The sequence below is a fragment of the Ornithorhynchus anatinus genome, chromosome X2, assembly GCF_004115215.2.
Source record: "Ornithorhynchus anatinus isolate Pmale09 chromosome X2, mOrnAna1.pri.v4, whole genome shotgun sequence".
Classification (NCBI taxonomy): Eukaryota; Metazoa; Chordata; class Mammalia; order Monotremata; family Ornithorhynchidae; genus Ornithorhynchus; species Ornithorhynchus anatinus.
The window spans coordinates 18,161,761-18,179,669 of record NC_041750.1 but is presented as its reverse complement, the minus strand read 5'-3'; the positions used below and the strand labels follow the sequence as shown (position 1 = coordinate 18,179,669).

Here is a 17,909-nt window from a genome sequence, read left to right as displayed (position 1 = left end):
TCATAGCAAGCTTACAGTCTAGAGGGGGAAGCAGACTGAAAGGAAGCTCTTGGCTCAAGGCTGCCAAACCATAATTATCCTGACCACTCAGAAAAAATGAGGTTCCTCATGAACCAACCAGTTGAGTCAATCCTTTGGATCTGGCAAGTAGACCTTCCTATGGGATACAGTTGGGATTGTCCACCATTTTCTTAGTTTGGGAAATTTCAAAGCATTTGAAACTAAGTGTCTGCTTACAGTCTCCCAAAGTCTCCAGATGATCTGACTTTTGGAGCAGTGTGAATTGGGAGGCTTGATTCTGTTTGAAAAGCAGAAAACAGAATGACCAAATGGCTTAGGATAGGAATTCAATGTTATAGGAAGGAGTTTGCTCAGTCAATGAATAAAGACATAGATTGGCTTCTGCAGAGGAAACTGTAAGCTCCCTGTGGCCAGGGATCAGTTCTACCACCTCTGTTGTACTATAAGTTCCCAAGTCCTGCATTCAGTAAGCACTCAATAGACACCACTGACTGAAATCTCATTCTAGCATGATATCCGAAATAATAAGACTGATTTGTGGTTAAGACTGATTCTGCCAGCCTGTCCCTGGGGTCATATATGATTTGGTGTTGAAATCCGCCAGAGCATTCCTCAAATAAAGACATGTAGGTCTTATCCTATGCATGCAGTATGCCACTTCTCAAAGGGAAGAAACAAATTGAATCAGTTTTCAACGACAAAGGGAAACTACAAGTGAGAAGTGAAATTTGGAAATCCCAGTAAACCAAAAAAGATGAAGGAATCAGCTCACCCCATATAAATAACACACATGGAAGCCCGAGAGCTTCAGACACTCCATCTCATCAACATCAACCTCAGCAACCCTGAACAACACCCGAACACCATGACCAACAGGAGTTCGTTACCATTTGTTCTGTGGCTGCTCCTCCCTACGACCATCATGGCTCAAGGCTACCCCAAGCTGTATTCCCACCAATGGCTGAGCAACTGGCAGAGCCTGCACCTTCTGGATGAAATGGGTGGACAGTTTCCTCTGCACTGCCTCAAGGAGAAGACGAACTTCAAGCTGCCCGCAGAGATGATGCATCCACACCAGTTCCAGCAGGAAAATGCCACTGAGGCCATTCATGACCTGCTCCAGAACATCTTCAACATCTTCGGCAGAAATCACTCCCAAACTGGCTGGGATGAAGCCACTGTTGAGAAATTCCTCCATGGAGTCCATAAGGAGATGATGCGGCTGGAGCTGTTTCTGGAAGAGGAAATGGGGTGGGAAAACAGCACCTTGAGAGGGGACGTCAGCCTGCACATTAAGAGCTACTTCAAGGGGATGATGGATTATCTGAAGGGCAGAGACTACAGCAGCTGCGCCTGGGAGGTGACCCGAATGGAAGCCAAGAGATGCTTTCTAGTCATGTACAGACTCACAAGAAAGCTCAAGAAATAAGAAGCGAACAGTTTACTCTTCAGAAACTGTACCTCACAAATGTTCCTAAGACTGAAGATGGTCATTTGGAAAGAGACCTCTATTTCTTTCTGGACTAGGAAATTACTGGATTTGAAATGAAACTTCCATGACAACTTTGCACTTCCACTGGGTATTTATTTATTCATCTTGTTATTTATTGTTTTATGGAAAATCTATATTTTTGAAATGGCTATTTATATTTTCTTTTTTAAATAAATCCATCAATTAATGGCATTTATCGACTGCATACTTTTCTGCAGAGCATGGTACTGAGCTCTCGGGAGAGAACAAGACAATAGAGTTGGTAGACACGATCCCTATCTTCAAGGAGACGACAATTTAGTCGAGGAGATAGACATCAAAATAAATTACAGATAGGGGAAGCAGTAGAGTATAAGGATATGGTCATAAGTGCTGGGTGGCTGGGGAGGGGTGATTATCCAAGTGCTTAAGAGGAACACATCCAAGTGCATAGGTGACTCGGAAGGGAAAGTGAATAGAGTGGGGAAATGAGAGGTCAGGGAAGATGGGTTTTAAAGATAAGGATATAGGTAGATTGTCAAATAAAAAGGGGGAGTTCTTGGCCAGAGGGAGGAGTTGCCTAAGAGTCAGGCAGTAACATAGATGAGGTACACAGAATAGGTTGGTGTTAGGGAGCAAAGCATGTGGGTTGGGCTGTAGTAGAAGATGAGCAAGATTAGGTAGAAGAGGGAGAACTGATTGAATCCACATGCCAGGGTCCTGGGTCCAGGGTCCAACATGCAGCTGCTGCCAGGCCCAACTAAGCCATATGAAGAAGGCATGGTGGCTGGTGAAAGCTGAGGAGCAACTAGTTTTTCGAAGAACTCCACAAAGCCTGTGGATCGATGCCCAGTGGCTTTAATCCCATCCTAACTGCTGATGAGTAATAACTACTGACTGATCTCACGGAAGTCCTGGATTCATGGGCTGCACACTGCAGCAAAGTCCTCAGTGGTCCAACGGCAGTGTAGGATAGAACTGTGAGTGATCTGGAGAGGCTTTGCACGGTTATCCATCTTGCTTTGCCACCATGTCGAAACTACCGAGGGCTATAGATCAAACTTCAGGGGGACAAGCCGCCGGTCTGGATGGCACAGTCATGGAGGTAGATGAGTAAGGTAGGTACGAGCTCACCTGAACACTTAACGATCTGCTGCCCACCATCTGGGCCTGGGAAGAAGTGCCACAGTCATCCACCTGTGTAAGAAGAAGGGCGTTTGTGCATCCTGTGACAACCATGGTGGGACTTTTCTAGCCAGAGAAATGGCAAACGATCCAGACCTTTCTAGCCAGAGAAATGGCAAATGATCTAACTGGCCCGCTGATGGAAAAAACAGTTTCTGAAGTAGCGCAGCCTTTGATCTGGCTGCAAATCACTGACAAGATGTTCACTGCTAGACTGCTGCAGGAGCAATGCAGAGAGCAGGACCAGTACCTGAACATGGTCTTCACTGACTTCATGAGGGCTTTCAGTAGATTGCGATGATGTGTGGGCCATTCACTGCAGGTTTGGCATGGAGCCTACATGCATTATCACCTAGACAGTGAACTCTTACATTTGCAGTGACTTAATGCAAAGACAAAGGGGGCGAAAACTTTCATCTATGAGTTTCTATTTGCAGATCACTCTACACTAGTGGCCAATGTTCTTTAAGACATACAATAACTTGCTACGCATTTTGTATGCACTGCTAAGTGTTTGACCTGATAATCAGTGTGAAAACAACCAAAGTCATGCTTCAACCAGAGCCCGAGATCACAGCTCCTGCTCTAATGTTATCCACTGATGGTGTGCAGCTTAAAAGCATCAAAAACATCTACTAATTGACCAGTGTGCTTTTGCAAAATGTTATTGATGGTGACATCTCTAGGCCCATTGACATGGCTGGTGCAACATTTGGAAAGCTGGAACACCGACTCTGGAAAGAAGGGTGAGTCAGCCTGAAGACAAAGATCAACCATGTCCTTGCCATCACAACATGAAGAAGTGGCATGGCCTTGTGGGTAGAGCACGAGCCTGGGAGTCAGAAAGACCTGGGTTCTAATTCTGGCTCCATCGCATGCCTGCTGTGTGAACTTAGGCAAGTCACTTAACTTCTCTGTGCCTCAGTTACCTCATCTGTAAAATGGGGGATTAAGGCCGTGAGCCCCATGTGGGACATGGACTGTGACCAAACTGATTAGCTTGTATCTATCTCAGCACTCAGTACAGTGTCTGGCACAGAGTAAGCACTTAACAAATGCCATTAAAAAAACTGTCATATGACTTGTGAGGTACGGACACCTCACCGATAGAAGATAAATGACTTGATTATTTCCATCTGTGCTGAGGTAGCTTAGCTGACATTAAGTGGCAATATCACACCCCCAACACCAATGTCCAGTGTGGTCATAAAAACCGAGGGGATGCCCACTGGAGCTCTTCCATGATAATCTGGTCATCTAACAGGAAAAGATGATAAAAGGAGGCCCAAGATGACACTGAATGGAAAGCTCAGCACTGGAGCATGCTCATAGGTGTCCAGTGGAAAGGTACAGGGACGTACCGAAGGTCTCCCTCAGAGCGTGCTACATCGATAGCAGTACCTGAAGGCTCAGGATCTGAACCATTCGGTCTTTTGGAGACAAATGTATTGCGGCAGTGAAGGAGAAATGCGCTAGGGAAAAGGTGGTGTCAAACCAGAAATTTTTCTCACCCATCCTATTTTTTCAGACAGCTTCTACAGCCCGCTCACTGCCTCATCTCATTTCTAACAGGCAGGGGAAGAGAGCCCCTCCCAGATCCTGAGGCTGGATAAGCAGGATAACCATCAGGGAATCTATCTGCACTGAGGAGAATGATTTTCTCCTCAGAATGTGAGGTGTGCATAAAAGTCCTGGGCAGTAGATTTTACTGTGCTGAGCGCAGCTGAACTGCACTTCTCTCAGTCAGCCATCAGTGGGGCCTCTTCTCTTCTGTGTGGTTCCAAAACTCACTTGTCTTTGCATCACCGACAAGGTCCAAATCGGTTTCATTTTCTTGTTCTTTTACCTCATCTCCTCTCTGCTTTCTTTACCTCATGGGAATATTTGTAAATTCAAGACCTTAAACTTTTCAATAAAAATCTAGAAATGGATTACTTGGCTCCTCTTTATATGAAAACTAAAACAAGACAGATAAATAATTTCATGTCAGGAAGCAAGTTATAAGAGCAGTAATAATTAAAGGGAAAAACCTGAGAATTCAAGAGCAAAATTGTTGGCTAATGAATTCAAATCCTGTCCTGTCCAATTTACCTCTCTGCTTACTAGAGTATTTGCTAAAGCTCAAGAGAATTAACCATGATAAGATTTTTTTCTGCAAATCCAGTAGAGTGCTTGAGACCCTCTGTTCATTCAATTGTATTTATTGAGTGCTTACTGTGTGCAGAACACTGTACTAAGTGCTTGGAAAGTACAATGGCAGCAACTGTGAGTTACTATTGCTCAGACATTGCTAGAAACTGTTTGAGATCAAAGGGAACCTGCAAACCCATACCTATAGAGTTGCCTTTCATATTTGAAGTTGATGCCATGGCAGTTCATCAATTAATCAATCAATCAGTTACATTTATTGAGTGTTTACTGTGTGCAGAGCACTGTACTAAGCACTTGGGAAAGTACAACAGAGTTGGTAGAGTGAAGTTAGGGCATAATAATGTAATAATGTTGGTATTTGTTAAGCGCTTACTATGTGCAGAGCACTGTTCTAGGTGCTGGGGTAGACACAGGGTAATCCGGTTGTCCCACGTGAGGCTCACAGTCTTCATCCCCATTTTACAGATGAGGTAACTGAGGCACAGAGAAGTTAAGTGACTTGCCCACAGTCACACAGTTGACAAGTGGCAGAGCTGGTATTCGAACCCATGACCTTTGCCTCCCAAGCCCGGGCTCTTTCCACTGAGCCACGCTGCTTCTCCATAATGTTTGTATTTTGTTAGTGCTTACTATGTGCAGAGCACTGTTCTAAGCGCTGGGGTAGATACAGGGTAATCAGGTTGTCCCACGTGGGGCTCACAGTCTTCATCCCCATTTTACAGATGAGGTCACTGAGGCACAGAGAAGTTAAGTGACTTGCCCACAGTCACACAGCTGACAAGTGGCAGAGCCCCTATTCGAACCCATGACCTCTGACTCCCCGGCCCGGGCTTTTTCCACTGAGCCACGCTGCTTATCTGGTTGCTTTTGTTTCTGCATCTGCCTCATGATTAGGGGGCCCTACTTTTCATTTGTGGGGTGGGGGCAAACTGGGGGTGTGGCTTTAGGGGGTGTGGCTCTCTTCCAAACAAAGCTAGTAATATAGGGGTTATGGAGATGAATAGATCTTAAATTTTAGGGGGTCAAATCAATTCTTTTAGAGGAAGGAGGTAAAGTTCAAGAATTCCACAAATCCTATACTCTGGCAAAAAAAAAATAGCCTGAAAATCATGACAGAAAACTTGGGCAGAAAAAACATTCACTGCTAAGAAAACAAAAACAACTCAGGCCCAGGCAATTTCTTTCCCTTTCTTCCTCCAGTTAATTCCTGCTCTTCTTTCCCCTTTCTTCCTTCTCTTCTAGTTTCTCTCCGCTCTCCTCCCTCCCCAGCTCCTTGAGGGCAGCGATCATGTCTATTTACTGTATTTTCCCAGCTCTTAGTACAGTACTCTGAATACAATAAGCACTCAAAAAATACCAATTGATTGATTGGTGCCACAGGTGCACATGATGAGAAACCTGAAGAAGTGGCTGAAAGCATTCTGGGGATTATACTGTTGGGTCTCTGACTGTCTAAGTCTAAAAGTGGCTCGAGGCAGTCTCAGCCAGGTGGAATGGCTGCTGTCACCCGTAAAATACCACATTTTCCCCCCACCTCTCACTTCCTGCAGTCATGACTCCCACGAGAGTGACAATGGTCCTGTCACAACTGATTGCCAGCTCCCTTTCAGTTGCCCAAACCAATAATAACAATTATAATAATTGCGGTATTTGTTAAGTGCTTACTATGTGTCAACCACTGTTCTAAGCACTGGGCACGGTACAAGGTAACAAGGACAGACACAGTCCCTGTCCCATACAGGGCTAACAATCTAAGTAGGAAGGAGAACAGGTATTGAATCCCCATTTTACAGATGAGGTAGTTGACACACAGAGGAAGTGAAATGACTTGCCCAAGGTCACAAAGCAGGCATATGGTAGAGGCAGGAATAGAAGCCAGGATTTCTGACTCCCAGGCCCGTGGTCTTTCCACTAGATCAGGCTGCTCCTCAATCCCAACTCCTAGAGGAAGGGGACCGAGATGGTATGCGGGACCCAAGGCAAGTATTCTGGTACAGGGTGCAGGGGGTGAGAATGTGGAGATGGGGGTATATGGAGCTCTGCCCTTCAGTCTCTCTTCAGACCTGGAACAGTATTGTATGTGTCACCATCTTCTCCCCAGCCTTGGACAAGTGGGGCTCTGGAGAATTACTGCACAGGGCAACAGCGGGAGAGGGAGCATGGATGGGCCAGGAACAGGTGCTACTCTGGAGGAGGCACAGATTCTCAGTGTCAATTTTCAAGAAGTGAATGAGGAAATCAAAGCACCCATCTTAACAAACCACATTAAAAAAATGAATTGGGAGAGATTGAGGAGCCACAAAGCCCCAGCCCAACAGATACCCCTAAGGTACCCAGGCTACCTTTTACCTGCTTCCCTACTATTAGATCCCAAAGTTACAGCAGTGTGTTTCAAATATCCTCGCAAAACAGTTTTGGCAGGAAGGCTGTGGGGAAGGAAATGGAGGAGCAGAAGAACTACAACACCCAGGGACAAAGAAGCTAGTTTGGGCTGAGTATTCCAGAAGCTATTGGTACATTCTGGGAGGAGACTGACACTTCCATCTCCCCCAACTTGTCCCCCGGGAGCAGTGCTGAGCTCTCCTGAGGTAGAAGCTAGGAAAATTCAGGCTGTGGAAGTTGGCACTTCCTGGGTCAATCAGTCAGTCAGTCAACTGTATATATTGAGTGCTTACTCTGTACAGAACTCTATCCTAGGTGCTTGGGAAAATACAATATAGCAATAAACACATTCCCTGCCCATGAGCTTACATTCTAGAGAGATGTGTGCAAAACAAATCCCACATGGTAAAGTATTTCTCTTGACCTACACTATCAGAATGATTGCAGGTGGAGGTTGGGTGTTCTGGGAGAGATGTGTCCATGGAGTCGCATGGGTCGGAGACAACTCGATAGCATAAGATGAGACAAACTATTCTGGGGGTAAAAAAGAAGTTAAGGTGAGTTAATTTGAGGTGATTTTTAGGCTCAACCCTTTGTCCAGTCACTTCCCCAAGAAAAGTCTTCAGGCAGCAGAATAGCAAAATCATTTTGGGACTGATTTCTGTCAAGCAGAACCTCAAGCTTGGCTCTGGTAATTTTGAACCTTGGTGGTTGTAAATATTACCTTGTAAACCTCCGCTTTGGTATTTTCCATTGGGATCTTTCCAATTTGTGGTACTGATTGAATCTCAACTTCAGTTATCTTGTTGGGGAATCCGAGTCAGCCATATGGTCCCTAGGGCTGTCAGAGAACTGTCAACTGGATCCTGGATGGAGTTTCTATTCTCATATTCTCTTTGAATTGCTCTAAATACAGAAATACTGATGTTGATCCTAATTTGGGTTTAGACAGTTGTGTGGCCTCACTTTCAACCTCCTAAGGAGAAAGACTCAGAGTCTAACAGAATCAAACAGAGAAGCTGAGCAGCCTAGTGGAAAGAGTCTGGGCCTGGGAGGCGGAGGACCTGGATTCTAATCCTAGCTCTGCCACTTATCTGCTTTGTGAACTTGGACAGGTCACTTCAGTTCTCTGTGCCTCAATTACCTCATCTGTAAAATGGGGATTAAGACTGTGAGCCCTATGTGGGACAGGGACTATGTCCGACCCAATTAACTTTTATCTACCCCAGCACTTAGCACAGTGGCTGGCACATAGTAAATGCTTAACAAATACCACAATTATTATACAATTAACTTCAATTTTCTAATTCTTGGCTAGCCATATCTTTTTGATGATATGCAGACTCATTCAGCTCAGCCTAGAAAAAGGAATGTTTTTCTTAAGAATTTCTAAAGCTGAGCCTTCCTGGGCTTTCCGCAGAAGAAAGGGGAAGCAGCATGACCTAGTAATAATGTTGGTATTTGGTAAGCGCTTACTATGTGCAGACCACTGTTCTAAGCACTGGGGGTAGACACAGGGTAATCAGGTTGTCCCACTTGAGGCTCACAGTTAATCCCCATTTTACAGATGAGGTAACTGAGGCACAGAGAAGTTAAGTGACTTGCCCACGGTCACATAGCTGACAAGTGGCAGAGTGGAAAGAGCATGGACCTGGGAGTCAGAAGGACCTGCGTTCCAATCTCGGTTCCACCACTTGTCTACTGTGTGACCTTGGGCAAGTCATTTCACTTCTCTGTGCCTCAGTTTCCTCATCTGTAAAATGGGGATGAAATCCTATTCCCTCCTCCTTAGACTGTGAGCCCCAAGTGGGACATGGACTGTGTCCAACCTGAATATCTTGTATAATAATAATAATGTTGGTATTTGTTAAGTGCTTACTATGTGCCGAGCACTGTTCTAAGCACTGGGGTAGACATAGGGGAATCAGGTTGTCCCACGTGGGGCTCACAGTCTTAATCCCCATTTTACAGATGAGGGAACTGAGGCACCGAGATGTTAAGTGACTTGCCCACAGTCACACAGCCAACAAGTGGCAGAGCTGGGATTCGAACTCATGAGCCCTGACTCCAAAGCCCATGCTCTTTCCACTGAGCCACGCTGTTTCTCCAGCTGGGTTGTATCTAACCCAATGCTTAGTACTGTGCTTGGCATATAATATGTGCTTAATGAATGTCATAAAAACAAAAGGAGTGGAAGGAAGAGACTGAACCCTCTGTGGCTCTGCTCCTGTTTCTATTGCTCTGCAGTAGTCCTTCCTGGACCCCATTCCCCAGTATGGGCAAGGATAGATGAGGGGAAGGGTGGGGAATTGCTGTTTGGGCCACAGGAGGCCACAAGGGCAGGGCAGTGAGCCTTAGTGGAATTATCTTGCCCATGAGCAGGGCCAAACTTAAATAGGGGCTTTGGGGGCTGCAGACCCAGACTCTGGGCTAATGGGGAGCTCCAACCATCCTCCAGAGATGCACAATTTAAGTCACTCCTACTTTAGTTGACAATCGTGCTCCTGCTGCCCCTACCAATGTTGCCACCAGTTGGGATATAATGAAGATGGGACCTAAAACAGATTTTCCCCAGATGGCCACCATGCATGTCCAACATCAGAGTGGGTGGTGAAGAACTAGAATGGACTTACAGCATCCCCCTGCCTGATGTACCCCTAGCCCAGCTCCTTCTGACACTGAGCTTATATGGTGGCCATTTGAAATTTCTCTGCTCTGTTCCTTTCCCTATCCCAGGTCTCACTAGAATCTGTCGGGGGCGATATCCCCGATAGGTGGTGAATGGGGTCAGGTTTGACAGTCTTGGCTAAAGCAGCAAGGAACACTACCACATCTTACTCTCTAGCTTACACACATTCTTTCTCCTGCCCCATTCCCATGGCCAGGATCAGAGGAGGGTCCACTGCAACTGCGAATATGCACAAGTGAGAAGAGAGCGACATCTAGCAGCAATCCCTGCTGGAGGAAGCCAAGTCTACACAGCACCTCCGGCCTTCCCCTCTCCCCTAGGCATGGCTTCTGCTCTGTCAGCCAGGGGATGATGGAGACCAAAACTCTCCTCTCCACTGGGGGAGGGGAAGGGTCTCTCAGATGAATAGCGGGGAAGGGAGGGAAGCAAATTGGATTTGACTGCTGTGTGAGACGCCTTCCATTGCCCAGCCCATTCCCCGATACTGACTGATGGTCCGCTCCCACTTCCTGGTGGGAACAAGAGTCCAAGGGAGCCAAAAGGTTCAGGGGAGGATGTACGAAACAGATTATCCCCTGGCCCATGGGTGGGAGAGGAGGGTTAATCCAGCCCTGACCTTGAGGTAAGTCAACGAGGGGACTGAGACTGGGTTGCCTGAGGAAGTTGGTGTGTGAATATGATACTAACTGTGACTGAGGGGTACGAGATAGGGAGAAGAGTGTGTGAGCATAGATCAGAATGGTGTGGGTGAATGCGTATATAATTACAGGGTGTAAATGTGAGTTAACTGAAAGTGAAAGGAAAAAAGCAGAAGCTGGAATAGAAGAATATATCATTCGTGGTGGGTTTAACTCAATATCTTCATTTATCTTGTTTTCTGGCAGTGAATTTCTTTTGCTTTTTAAGTTTGGGTGAGGTGATAGTGCCTTCTAGTGGATTTTGATGGCATAGACAAAATAATTTCCCACAGGGACACAAATCCCCTCTGGTGGGACCAATTTAGAAGCTCTTAAAAAGAAGAAAATTTCTACTTGATTGGAACTCCTGAATTGTTTGTGGACGTTATAATTCTGCCAAATATGGTCCGATCAGAGGAACCCAACAGAGAAGACAGTCAATTTGTTTGGCAATTTTATTTTTCCAAAATGCTTTCATCTTAATTACCCAATTTACCCTCACAACATCCCTGTGAAGAGTGAGAGGCAGGTATTGTTATCCTCATTTTATAAATGAGGAAACTGAGACACAGATAGGTTGACTTGCCCAAGGTTAAACAGCAGACAAGTGGCAGAGCAGGGATTAGAACCCAGGTCTTCTGACTCCACGCCCAGTGCTATTTCTACTAGGCACTGCTGCTTCCCCATAGAATAATACTCTGAAATGGGAAACTGGAAGTTAACTTTTTAATTAAAATTTTCACTAACCAGCTTTTCCTATGAAGTGCTCCTACTCCAAGCAAATCTCTGCCTCTTGAGAGTGCAGAAGCAGGAGAAGAGGTGATTTCCAGTGTCCATAACAACAGGGAGGACCTGTTTCTGAGATGGGAAGAAGAGTAGCAGAGATTTCCTGCTCTCTCTCCTACTTAGAGTGACCCTCAGGTGGGATAGGGACTGTGTCCAACCTGATTAACTTGTATCTACCCCAGTGCTTAGAACTGTGTTTGACAGATATCATAATAATGATGATGTTTATTTTCTCACCACAGTATTTCCCAGTGCAGCCCTTTCCACTCCACACCTACTGACTGGAGTCTGGTTCAAGCTCATCCATATTGTTGTGCTGTTCTCTCCCAAATGCTTAGTACAGTGCCCTATACACAGTAAGTGCTCAATAAATACGATTGATTGATGGATTGACTGGTCCAGCTAGCTGCATTGGCCTCCTCACTGGTCTCCACTCCACTCTTCAATATGCCATGCTCTTTGCTACCCACATTAGCCTACTAAAACGTTGTTCTGCATATCAATGTCACCTAAATATTATGTTGCACATAGATAGATTTTATTATTATTATCTTTGTTAAGCACTTACTATGTGTCAACAATCTGATAGATACTAGTTAATTGGGTCAGACACAGTCCCTGTCCCACATGGGGCTAACAGTCTAAGTAGGAGGGAGAAAAGGTAAATCCCCATTTTACAGTTGAGGAAACTGAGGCACAGAGAAGTTAAGTGACTTGCCCAAGGTCACCCAGTAAGCAAGTGAAAGAGATGGGATTAGAACGCAGGTTCTCTGACTCCCAGGCCCATGTTTTTTCCACGGGGCTATGCTGCTTCTCCAGTTACCTGCTTTTTCATTTATATGCTTGGCATAGTTCTGTTTGCAGTGTCCAATTCAGCGCTTTTCAGACCTTTTTGCAACTTGGACAGAACTGATTCTAGATATTTGGTGGCACCAGGCAAGATCCCTGAGTCCTCCAAATGGTAAATGGTGAGGATGCTGAGTTGCTTGACATCTTGGTTAGGAGGATGGAGAGATGCCTTTGAGGAGCAAAACTACATGCAGGTATATTGATTTCTCTCCTTTATTCACCCACCCACATCTCCTGCCTCACTGGCCTTATTCCTCAAACCCCGCAACACACACAGCAGACTGGACCCTTGAGATATTGCTCTAGGAGTCCCACAATGGCTGATTGTTTCTGAGAAAAATGGTCTCTTCTCAACTCTCTCTTTTAATCAATAGCACGTATTGAGGGCCTACTCTGTGCAGAACACTATACTAAGCACTTGGGAAAGAACAATAGAGTTAGTAGACCCAATTCCTGCCCACTAGGTGTTTGCAATATATCAGGGGAGACAGAAACAAAATAATTTAGAGACAGGAAGATAAAGGGATTAAATAGGAGAATATATAAATTAATAGGCTATCAAATGTAATAGGAGATTGGGTTTGCAAACGTGCTGATATGATAGTGGGGAGGATGGAACCTGAGGAGGAGAAAATTTAGAAGGGAAAATTTTCCTGGATGAGGTGGGATTTCAAAAGTACTTTGAAGATGGGGAGAGATTGAATCTGGAACATTTGAAGCAGGAGGGAGTTTCAAATAGGAGGAAAGATGCAAACAAGGTTGCCGGGGTGGAGGGCAAGAGAGATGACTAAGAAGCAGCAGTGAGTAGGTTGGCTTGGGAAGAACAAAGACTGCAAGCTGGGGTGCTGTAGGAGAAGAGAATGCCTGGTGGAGTGTCTTAGGAGTTTCTATTTGATACAGAGGAAAATGGGGCACCACTGAAGATTTTTGAGGAGTGGAGAGATGAGTTACACCTTTTACCTCACAATTTTCAAGTAACCCCACTGATTCCCTAAACTCCAACAGTTGCCTCTCCCTCTCTGCAGCTAGCAGAAATTTCTCACGATAGGATTTAAGGCACTCCATCGGTTCTCTCCCTCTTACTTATCTGCACTCCTCTCCCACTACCATGAAGACCTTAAGTTTCACTCCTCTAATGCCAACCTACTCACTGTGCCTCACTCTTGTCTCTCTCACCTCAGACCTCTGGCTCATGCCCTCCCTTCTCCAAGGAACTCCCTCTCCCTTGACGTCTGGCAGGCCACCATTCTCCCCATCCCAGGAAACCCTTTTGAAATCATACCTTCCTCCGGGAGGACTTTTCTAACATCTCACCTCTCCTCCTACTGCCACGTCAAAACTTCTGCATAACCTATGTACTTGAATCCTCACCTCCTAAGCACTTAAATACATACCTTTACATATCTTTTGCTTCCCCTTACCTGAAATGTATTTTAGTGTCTGTCTCCATGGCTAGGTTTACAGCTTCCTGAAGGTAGGAATTGTGTCCATAAACTTTACTGGGTTCTCACAAGTATGTAGTGTCATTCTCCATACATAGTGCTCGTGAAATATTATTAATTGGTCACAGACTGAAGATCTCTGAGAACTCATAACAACAGGCATTACTTTTTTTTTCCTGTACCTTCATCTTCATACCCAAAGGGCCGCTATATACAGAGGCTACAGCTATGTCCAGTAGATGGTGCTCTTTGCCATGAAATGGTTGGGCACCGCTATTAATACTGGTATTAAATTGTAGCTTTCTGCGAGATAATAATAATAATAATATTGGTATTCATTAAGCGCTTACTATGTGCAGAGCACTGTTCTAAGCGCTGGGGGAGATACAGGGTAATCAGGTTGTCCCACATGAGGCTCACAGTTAATCCCCATTTTACAGATGAGGTAACTGAGGCACAGAGAAGTTAAGTGACTTGCTCACAGTCACACAGCTGACAAGTGGCAGAGCTGGGAGTCGAACCCATGACCTCTGACTCCGAAGCCCAGTCTCTTTCCACTGAGCCACGCTGCTTGTATTTTGTTAAGCGCTTACTGAGTGCCAGACACTGTACTAAGAGCTGGGTGGATACAAGCAAATAGAGTTGAACACAGTCCCTGCCCACGTGGGCTCACCCTCTCAATCCCCATTTTAGAGATGAGGTAACTGAGGCACAGAAAAGCGAAGTGACTTGCCCAAGGTCACACAGAAGACAAGTGGCAGAGCCGGGATTAAAAACCATGATCTCCTGACTCCCAGCCATGCTCTATCCACTACGCCATGCCGCTTCTTGAAAACCCAATCTGAGCCAAACATTTTCTCATCCCTGAATTTTCTTCTTTTCTTCTAGGGCTGGCCCGTGTCAAAAAGAAAACACAAAAAACCCCAAAAACCAACACCCATTGTAAGAATAGCCTATTGCCTTCTCTTTATACTGCTCCCCATCCTCCACTTACGTCAACTTCCTTCCTGGATCACTTCACCGTGACTGTCCCTTGCAGAGGCAAACTTATTCTTGTCTTGTCTTATGCTGTGGAGTCTTCTCCAACCCTTAGAGACTCCATGGTCATACCTCTCCCAGAACACCCCACCTTCATCTGCAATTGTTCTGGGAGTGCAACCATAGAGTTTTCTCAGTAAAAATATGGAAGTGGTTTACCATTGCCTTCTTCCGCGCAGTAAACTTGAGTCTTCGCCCTCGATTCTCTCCCATGTTGCTGCTCCCCAGCACAGGTGAGTGTTGACTTGTAGCAGATTGCCTTCCACTCACTAGCCAAGCTAGGAATGGAATGGCTATTCATTCATTTGTTCAGTCATATTTATTGAGCACTTACTGTGTGCAGAGCACTGTACTAAGCCCTTGGGAAAGTACAATACTATAATAAACAGTGACATTCCCTGCCCACAACAAACTCACAGTCTAGACTGGGGGAGACAAACCTCAATACAAGTAAATAAAATTACAGATATGTACCTTAGTGTTTTGGGGATGGGTATGCCTCTGCTTGACTCTACCTCCTGTTACTGAGACTGGTAGAGTACTGGAAGGGATCCTGAGACGGCTAACTTTATTCTAGGACTCTGAAATGAGGAAGGCTCACTGTGGGTAGGGAACAAGTCCACCAACTCTGTTATACTGTACTCGCCCAAGGGCTTAGTACAGTGCTTTGCACACAGTAAGCATTCAATAAATACTGCTGATTATTGACAAGCATAATAAAATCACCAGGTGATGTGGGAAACCCATGAAATGCTTAAATAAGCCTGTTCACTAAGCATAGTGTTAACCTTGGAAGGTTAATGACTTGAAAATTCACCTGTTCTGGTGAAAAAGTTGTTAATGCTTTCTCTCTCTGGCCTAACATTCTAATAATCTGAGAGAGTGAATGTCCTCCTCCCACCGCCCCAAAGTGAGCCTTTATTCTTTTTTAATAAGGCCCATTATTTGGAAACATGCTATTCTGCATAGTGTACAGAGTGGGAGTTTCAAGGAACTGGGGGATGCCATTAGATTTTAAGTTCCTTAAGGGCAGGAACTGTCTTTTACGTCTACCTTATGTTCCCAAGGCCTAGTACACTGCATTGCCCATGACAGACACTCAGTAAGTACTGATGATAATGTCAGTGGTGAAATCTACCTTGGCAGGATAAGACAGCACTTCTAACCTGGGGAGCTGATAAGAGTTAGTTACACATACCCTTCTTAGGGCCACACATGAGCTTCAAGAACACGCAGATGTTTTCAGAATATTCACTATGTGGAGCTTGATCACAATGGTAAGAGACACTCACAAGTCTGGGAGAAGCAGCGTGGCCTAGTGGATAAAACAACATTTGGGAGTCAGAGGACCTGGGTTCTAATACCTACTGTGCCACTTGCCTGCTGTGTGACCTTGGGCAAGTCACGTAACTTCTCAATGCCTCAGTTCCTTCATCTGCAAAATGGGGATTGGAAACCTGTTCCCCATCCTACTTATTCATTCATTCAATTGTATTTATTGAGCACTTACTGGGTGCAGAGCACTGTACTGAGCACTTGCTGATTGACTGTTTAAAACAAAGTAAATAATGAAATATTGTGAAACTAGGCATCATCCCCATCAGCAACTGGTGAAAATCCTACTGACAATAGGAAGACAACGTAATGGTAGCACCCTCAGTTTCACAATAAAAAGAGAAATGTGGCCTAGTGGAAAGAGCATGGGCCCTGGAGTCAGAGGATCTGGGTTCTATTCCTGGCTCTGCCACTTGCCTACTGTGTGAACTTGAACAAGCCACTTCACTTGTCTGTGCCTCAGTTTTCTTACTTGTAAAATGGGAATTAAATACTCATTCTTCCTCCCTCTTAAACTGTGAGCCCCATATGGGACAGTGACGGTGTCTGATCTATTGTCTTGCATCTACCCCAGCACTTAGTACAGTGCTTGGTGCGTAGTAAATGCTTAACTACTACAATTACTATTAGCCATATCTGAATCCACAAACATGTATGTACAGTGCATCCGCCTATTCTATTTGAAGTTATATTATTTTGCAGGGGACAAAAAACTTGATTTCATATCGGATTCATGTTCTGAACTACTGATTTTGAATCTTTTCATATCCATTGATGTTGGAATAACATTCTTCAGGATGTTCTTTCTCCCCTTTGGATTTTTTTTTTTCAGAGATGTGATGGTTTACATAATCAGTATCATCATCATTTACCAAGTGCCTACTGTCTGCAGAACACTACTTGGGAACGTACAGTAAAGGTAGACTTGGTCTCTGCCCCTCAAGGAGCTTACAGTCTGGCATTAGCCACATCTCTCTTGGCTGGGTTCAAGCTTACAGCTAATCAGCTCCAGAGAGCTGACGTGGTTGGCAGCAACCCACATTCTTTAAAGTGATCATGGAGCTGTTCTACTCACATATTGTCCATCTGGACTACAGCTGTAGAGAGGGACTTTCTCCTTTTCAAATGATACATTAAAATAAGACCAGACACAAGTAATGGATTGAGGGAAAGCAGACTTTTCTATGTTCCCCTGGGTAAGATGTGTCATTTTTGAATATTCTGACTTGGGTCTGCTTGGGGCAAAATATGTTACCATTTGAAAAAAAAAATCCTTCAGTTTTGTTTCTTACTGATGGAATTCTTCTTAGCCTTAAATAAATGCATATTTAAGAGCTTTCTACATGCCAAGCACTGTATTAAGCACTGGGGTAGATGCAGCACAGTCCCTGTCCCACATTGGGCTTGCAGTCTAAAGGGGAGGGAGAACAGGTATCCTCATTTTACAGATGAGGAAACTGAAGCACAGAGATGGTAAATGACTTCAGCCAGCAAGAGGCAGCCTTGCTTTCAACCCACTGTGGTGGAATTTTGAACTAAAGTATCTGACTCAATTTTCATGAATCTCCCGATATTCATCATATTTCGCCTCGATAGACAGACTCTTAGGGATTGAATTCTGCCTTTTTGAAGCAGTTTCCTTATTGGCCCGGGAATCTGATTGACAACTGCTACCCAGAAAGCTGGAGCTCTGTCCTGATTTCCTTACCTCACTGCCAGTCTTTCCTAAAATCTGAAGACTGATGGACAGAACCTTAATCACATTTAAGGATGCTACTGATGGAGAAATTTGCCACTGATGGAGAAATTTGCCTGTGGGTGTGCTTGTTACAAAAAAGGCCAACCGAGGAACCACAATCCTGGTTGCATTGTGCAACAAAATG

General features: G+C 44.8%; 1 protein-coding gene across 1 annotated transcript; it reads left to right on the top strand.

Annotated features, from left to right (window-relative positions):
* Nucleotides 1-811: 811 nt before the first annotated feature.
* IFNB1 (interferon, beta 1, fibroblast) lies at nt 812-1,450 on the top strand. The gene has a single exon (NM_001242721.1). The coding sequence runs from the start codon at nt 812-814 to the stop codon at nt 1,448-1,450; it is 639 nt and encodes a 212-aa protein (NP_001229650.1).
* The last annotated feature ends 16,459 nt before the right edge of the window (nt 1,451-17,909 follow it).

Excerpts from the sequence above, each read along its gene's own strand:
- IFNB1 (NM_001242721.1), top strand. The coding sequence starts at position 812 with ATGGAAGCCCGAGAGCTTCAGACACTCCATCTCATCAACATCAACCTC.